The sequence below is a fragment of the Montipora capricornis genome, chromosome 8 (assembly GCF_036669925.1).
Source record: "Montipora capricornis isolate CH-2021 chromosome 8, ASM3666992v2, whole genome shotgun sequence".
Taxonomy (NCBI): domain Eukaryota; kingdom Metazoa; phylum Cnidaria; class Anthozoa; order Scleractinia; family Acroporidae; genus Montipora; species Montipora capricornis.
The window spans coordinates 45,709,769-45,717,230 of NC_090890.1; the positions used below are offsets into that span (position 1 = coordinate 45,709,769).

Below are 7,462 nucleotides of genomic sequence, written 5' to 3' on the forward strand. Positions count from 1 at the left end.
TTCGCGACGGCCACGGCAACGAGAACGTCATCTCAAAATGTAACTTCGCGTTATTGTAATCGCTTCATGACTATTTCAACCATTTTTATTATGACAAAGGTATGGTAGTTCCTCAAAAAAGACACTCGTCGGAACGGCACTTAATTTAGGGGAGAAAATGAAAATTTATCGTCAAGTGCTGACGTTCTTCATATAGTCTCAAATCTGGCTTTTTTACGTTGTTGTTTGCTGACGACGGCAAAGAAATAGACAAAAGTGAAAAACGGGGAAAGAGTGCCACTGTGAATGGGATAACCAGGGGTTGGTTTGAACAACCATTGTTTTAAAGTCATCCCACTTTTGCCTGTTTCCGTTTCACAGAAACATCAAGTTCAAAGAGAGCAGAGATATTTCGAGCCCGAGGACCGATCTCAACACAAAAAGAAGACGCGAGTATATCTTTAACTTCAGATTTTAATGACTACTTGTTACTGCTTCACGTGGAACTTATTGCCATAATATACTCGTGGCGAATAATTTAACAATTTTCATCAGTAAAGATTGAATAAGTTTAGACGATTAAAGGCGCCTGACAATGCATTATTAACTTGACATTTCGCAAATTACTGCAGCTTACTTTGAAGATTGGTGTCCAGGAAAGTACCGCGACTGTCAGGCTTACAGAGGGGACCGAACGGTGGTAAGTTTCCTGCTATCTCAGGAAACGACGTTGCTGCCTCAGTCCGGCTATAACAGTTAATTACACCAAATTTTTCTGTCTGTTCTTTAATTATTCCTGGACAATTGCCTTGAACTTTTTGTTCACTGATATCGCCGGGTTGATTTTCGGCAACGAAGACAACGGATTGACCTTTTGTCCCTGGGGTGCTTCCGGGTGCTTCAGGATCACACACAGCTTTCCAATAATATTGCGGCGTCAGGACTCTGCCGTTCAGTCTGAATTCTAAACCGTTGACTAACGCTGTTCCACCTAAAGGCAACGCAAGACCAAAATGTAAATTCAAACGCTCAAACCAACCAAAAATAACATATCCTCATTTCAGTGATACACACAACTTGTTTTTTGAACTATGGAATTGAAAAGTTTTGGTTTGTTTAGCTATCATTTTGTAGGGGTTGACCAACTTGGGAACCCTGATATGACTTATGGGGTCACTTTGACCATGCAAGATCATTGATATTTTGCGAAAAAAAGGCAAACATTGCCAACTTTCGGTTTCACTACAATCACTTTGCAGCGGAAGAAACCTCAACGAATATTATTTTGGCGTCAGGACTCTGCTGTTCAATCTGAATCCTTAACCGGCGATTAACGCTGTTCCGCCTAAAGGTAACGCAAGAACGAAACTGATGTAAGCTCAAACGAAAAAAGAGTATCATAATCTTTCATTATGCAATTGAAAGGTTTTGGTTTGTTTAGCCACCATTTTGTGTCAGTTGTTACACCCGGAGCACGTCTAGTATAACGTATAGGGTCACTGTGACCATACCGAGGTTATTGCACCCCTGATGATAATTGGCAAGAAAAGCAAACACTGCTAACATTCGGCCTGAACTGCAATCGCTTTTCAGAGGAAGAAACCGCAACGAAAAGGGGACAAAGTCGGAAGTGGAAATATTTCGTGGGGTTGAACAGCTTAACATATACTGAAAGAAAGCCATATTGGAAAACATGCATTGCTCTCGTCTTGAAAATTGCACGTCGTAATAAAACTTCAAGCTAAGGGCACCCAACGATGATCGTCGGTGAAACTTGAACGAGAATTTTGAAAGAATATTATCATACTTGAGCAAACTGGATATCACAGCTAGGGGAACAGTGTGGTCTCGGGTTAAACTTTCTAGGTGCGCAAGGTATCCTTGGGAAGATACTTCGACCAGGAGCTGAGACGAATGAGAATTTCAACAAACGTTAGATCCGCAGCTAGAAATCAAGAAAGGAAAGTTATTGCCCAGAGGAAATAAATGGATTTATGCTGAGTGTGACATGCTTAGTTAGTTATTTCCCATGTTACAGTTTGGGCATTCCTGTGATCCGGGATTTTCTCCAGATCATTCACCATTTCTGCAAGCTAAGCGGAGGCTGATTCAATAGAGTCAAATCAATTTTCCCTCCCCATCCTCCCTATTTTTACTTTCTTGTGGATGGTGGGTGTGCCCTCACCTTTGCTTGGATCATGACTTCTATATTTGGGTATTTCCTAGGTTACCATGCTGATTTTCAATAAACGGCCTAGCCCATCAGGACTCGGTCAAAAGATCACAAACATTGTGTCCCAGCAAACGGATCTCGCCCAGAGCAATGCCTTGCCAACAATATCAGTCAGACTGTATGGAGCATAAAGCAGTTATCTTTTCAGCTTGTACAGGCTAGACCATTACCTAATTTTGTAGGTATAAACTTCTTATTAAACAGTACTTGTAATGTACTGATACCTGAAGTCAATATATAGGACTGTCGCTTGTCCTCATGGGAATGCTATAGCCACGCTTTCCGGTTTTGCCAATGATAGAATTCTGAATTTTTGTAGCAGTAAAGTTGATATTTTCTAAAGTAAAAATCTGGTGTGTTACATGACCTTTAATGGTAGCACAGTTCAGTTGTTGACTTTTGTGTTTATAAAATGTTTCAAACCAGTTCACTGTAATAACCTCAAACCATTCGAGAGTTAACGTTTTGCACTGTTTCATAGCTCAGTACCCTACTTTTTTGTCTTATCAAAATAGTATTCCATTGTTTGTCACTTTTCACGACAGTATCATATCTTAACACTAAGTTCCAATATGCTAAAAGCATTCTCCACGCGGGGGAAGCTTTAGCGATAGCTATTGCTCGTGTATACCTGAAAACAGAGGCCTAGAAGACAAGATGCAAGTTTCAAATTTACCAGAAATCCCAGTCATTGATCAAGTTTCATGGCAATTGACTGGATTTCTTTACATAGGGCGAGACTTTAAAAATGGCGGACATAAAATTACAGACGATTGTATGAAATAGGCCATTTCCGAGTTCATGTCTGCATCCTCTTCAAAGCGAGTCTAAGTGCGAAGTTTTTCTTATGAAAATTAATTTTCAAAAATATGTAAAGTAGAACCAGAAACCCATAAGGGTTGAAACGTGTAACGCGCGTTCACAGCTTCCGAATATTCAGTGCGAACTGATTGGTTGAATGTTTCAGTACTAAGTACCATATACGGAAATCCCTCGCTCTTGTTGTTCCAAATATGGTACTTAGCAAATTGAATATTCAGAAGCTTGTTTCCCAGCACGCAAGGGGCGGTTACACGTTTCAACCCTTATGGGTTTCTGGTAGAACTAATTACCATCACAAAAACTTTGCTCTTAGACTCGCTTTGAAGAGGAGGCAGACATGAACTCGGAAATGGCCTATTGGAAACAAATTTACAAAAATAGGCACGCATTGCGTACGTGTGGTAGAGCAGTAACACAGCGCTTTGTTCCATATTGTCAACTGAGTTGCGTTTTGTCTTCCAGGATAATCAAGTTGTCTTTGCGTGGCTATAATAGAACACGATATTGTTTTGGTACCGTCTATCATTATATTGCCATGGTAGATGTCTTAGGTAAATAGCCCTGGCAAGAGTAGATGTCTTAGGTAAATATACAACTAAAACCAGAAAGATTGAAGAAAACAAAAGGGAATCGAGAAAAATTGGCTTCGAGGCTGACATGTTGATCATTTTCAAGTTCGCTTACAACTTCTTTTTCACCATTAGTTTGAGCGTGCACTCTGAGCGCGTGACAGCTTTCTTAAACAAAAGTTCACTGAAGTTATACCTTGTCCGGCGTGGTTAGTATTTGGATGGGTGACCTAAAAAATATACCCCATGGTAACAGAAACATAGGACAAAAAATTCTATTTTAACGCTCAAAAATGCTAAATAAGATTTTGCTAGCCTGCTTTATGCGAAACAAATATTGATGCAAAAGTAAATAAATATTGATACACAGTTTTTAGGAAGAGCAGAAGGAAGTTTTCAAGAAGGTCGATCGAGAATAAAATACTTTGCCATCAGCAACGAAATTTGCGACATGAAAACAACCTTAGTTTTGAACCCCGAATATAAAAAGTCACCATCAGCGAAAAACATTTTGGGAGATTTTTGCTTCGCTCATTTTTTCTGTTGTACTTCTTGCTGCACAAGCAAATCACAAAATAGAAAGTGACATCGAATTCAGCGGGCGCCGTGATCAAGTTATCTTGCATGATTACACGCGAAAAAAAGGATACATCGGTGTCAAAAAGATGGCAAGACACCGGGTTTTTATTTTTGTTAGTTTGTTTTTTTTTTCCATCAAGTGTTTTAAAGATTTACAAGAAATGTGCGAATTCAACACAAAGATCACAATCGCCCAACTCTTGAGGTCAACTATTGTTCTGCAAAGTCAAAAATTGACCCTCCTAGACGAGGTTATTTATCACCAGGTAATTCCATCGTTTAGGAAATAGCGCCTGCTTTATTATTCGCCAGCGTCACAAATTCGTGCCGATCTTGGAACTCATTTTGTTGAAACTCAAGCACGCTTCCAACAGACCTGTTTATGTTCGTGAGTTATGCACGCGCTGTGGGCCTATTGTCACCACGGTGTCACTACTACAAAAAAACATAGCTTTGAGCAAAGACGGTCATCTTCCATCACTCCTAAAGGAAATAACATTTCTTTAACATCACAGAAAAGCCGAGTGTTTATTGGGTGATTCGAGAAAGAAAAGTTCGAACAAATTTAAGTAAAAAATACGTTCTACGAGACACCACATTCGTCATATGCAAGATACTTGTCTCATTTTTCTTGAAATACTACTTACCACAAGTTCTTTTTCTGAACCTGAAAATTTGTGTGAAGTTATTTCCACTACTCTCGATAGCATCGCAAAAAGAACAGCCCTTCAGAAAATGAATTAAATATCCCGTAGGTCGGCATAAAAGATCAGACAAATCGGTGGCTTTTGAAGGCAATATTTTGTTTTAACCCCTCGCATCACTGGGAAGACGATATCCGTGAAGACTGCCACAGGAAAGAGGAAAGCGTGGTTGCATTAAAATGGTTTAAGACGTTGCTACAAGTCCTGGACATTCTTTTTATCCTTGTCATTTAAATTCAAAACATGTTCGACTTATTCAGCAAGCGCGAACAGCAAAATATTGATAGTAAGCATGATCGAATAATCCACACAATCTTTAAAGTGCTACTGTGCCCAAAAAATCAATTATTTCTTTGGATTTCAAAACTATGTTAACTAACCAATTAAGTGACCCAAGTTTTAAGCCTTGATTTAAAAAAGACACCTGTTTATTTTAATTGGAATTTTCCTATTTAACGGTCCGCCAGTAATAACTTTAAAGTCTTGAGAGAGCTGGATCGAGGAGAAAATGACGTCAAAGACTCACTAGTAGTTTAAGAATGCAATGCGTACGCGGCTGAATTAATATGCAGGCCGGAGTTTCGGGCTTTCAGACTTTTAAACTCGGGTTTTGCATATGTAGTAAGCTGCATTTACGCACTGAAATTTTAAGCCAGTGGGTAACTGACGTCACTTTCCCTAGATCCAACCCCCTCAGGTCTAACCAGTCACTTTTAAAGGTGTGTAAGGGCCGATTTACACGATACAATTTTGTCGCATGCGACAAGGTCACGACAGGCCTACGACATGACTTACGATTGTCGCAGCGTTTTAAAACATGTTTTAAAATGCTACGACATTTTTTCTGGCGTACACAACAATCGTAAATCATGTCGTGGGCCTGTCGTAAGCCGTTGTCGCATGCGACAAAGTCGTACCGTGTAAATCGACCCTAATGGTGGGCCGTGAAATCTAAAAATTACACCGAAAGTAAACATCCTTTGGATAAAACTCAAGGCTCAAAATTTCGCCAGTCAGGTGTTAACCAAACACACTTTCAAAATCGGTAGAGAAAAAGGAAGTGGCACTTTAATCTTTAATTCTCAGCGCCATATTGTTTCGGAAACTTGACACCGGTGAGCATACTCTCCAGGCCTTGAGGAAAACCGAAGGCATAAGATATCGCGTGAACAAGATGACCGCCTTTTCTGGTGAGTGATGATTTACGATTAAGAGGTCGATAATCGTTCCTGACCATTACTCAGTGAGCAATGCATTCTGGTCGCTGCGCAGTGCATTCTGGTGAAAAGCGCGATGTGTTGTGGTAAAAAGCAAGCAAGTTTACATCGATTTGTATTTTTGTGCTCTCTCGCCTCTCTCCGCGCTCGGCAGGTAAACTCGTCTTTTAAAAGAAACCTTCGTTGGAGGCTAACGGAAAATGACCAGCGTCACAAATAAAAAAGTACAACATGAATTGTGTATCAACAGCCTCGTATCATCATAAAAAATAAACGTGATCGTACCTGTGCCTGTGAAGATATACAATGTCCTCTGTTTTGTTTGAGAATACGTTCTTATAGCTTCTTCAAGTTTTTGCCAGTTACCGCCATTGAATGGTTGCCATTGTGGTGCACAGTTGGTGGTCGTGTAGGTTACATAAAATTCGCCGTTATCTTTAGAAAAATCACCGTCCGGTGAAAGATGCCCCCGCGCCAAAACCCGGTTATAGGCGGAAATGTAGTTGGGAATAGCCTGCGTTTCACTGTAATCTCCAGTAGTTGCTACGTTGTCTGGGGCTGCAAATTGAGCGCATCGATATAATTTTCTTACCGTCTTGATCAAGCCTATTTTTCAAAGACCAGTTGCTCAATCTGGTTGAGCATTTTTCATGAACAACTGGAGAGAATTTAAAGGATTCAAAAACGATTACAATAATACTATAAGCTCACTTGAGACATAATGGCCGTTTTTATACTAGAGACGTATAATACGTCTGGGCAACTTTGGGAAATTTAATGTAATACCTCTTTTAGAGCGATTTTAAATTGAGTGTCGAAAGTAATTAGCGAATTGCTTTGGTTTTTCATTACTTCACTCAGTGATTGGTTCAAAGTTCTCGCGCCACTTTTTCAACCCATCAGAAGTGGAAGCAAAACCAATCGTGGCTTGCGCGTGCACATTTTCCCGCGCTTTGTGTCGGCTACGTGTAATTACTTTGAGTTTTAATTGGTTTACTGGATTGTGTTCGTCCTTTTTGATTGGTCAAAGTAATTACTTTGGTTTTGGTTTTACGACACTCGATTGAAACTCGCCCTAGCTCGCCATTTAATTCGTCCCGTATGACGCATCATACTTTTTGGACGAACTAAATCGTTTAATGCGTCTTTCAAGACTCACTACACGATTTAGTTCGTCCAGAGATATAATGCGTCTCTCGCCCGTCTTTATACGGGACGAATTAAATGACGAACTAAAAGACGCATTAAATTAAAGTGCTTAAAGTCACCCAGACGTGTTATACGTCTCCAGTATAAAAACGGGCAATTATGTCTATATGTGATTCCGATAAATAATTTAGCACGTACTACGGAACGGTG

The 7,462-nt window shown here is 39.9% G+C and overlaps 1 protein-coding gene across 4 annotated transcripts in view; it reads right to left on the minus strand.

The window, feature by feature from the left end:
* Nucleotides 1-463: 463 nt before the first annotated feature.
* The window catches only part of LOC138060504 (uncharacterized), a 21,563-nt gene continuing 14,564 nt past the window's right edge, over nt 464-7,462 (minus strand). For all 4 annotated transcript variants that reach the window (XM_068906304.1, XM_068906303.1, XM_068906306.1 and 1 more), the window contains 2 exons: nt 6,389-6,661; nt 464-970 (listed from right to left, as the gene is read on the minus strand). In XM_068906304.1, the coding sequence (XP_068762405.1) occupies nt 603-970; nt 6,389-6,661 (641 nt within the window). In that variant the 3' untranslated portion in view covers nt 464-602. The remainder of the gene's footprint in view (nt 971-6,388; nt 6,662-7,462) is intronic.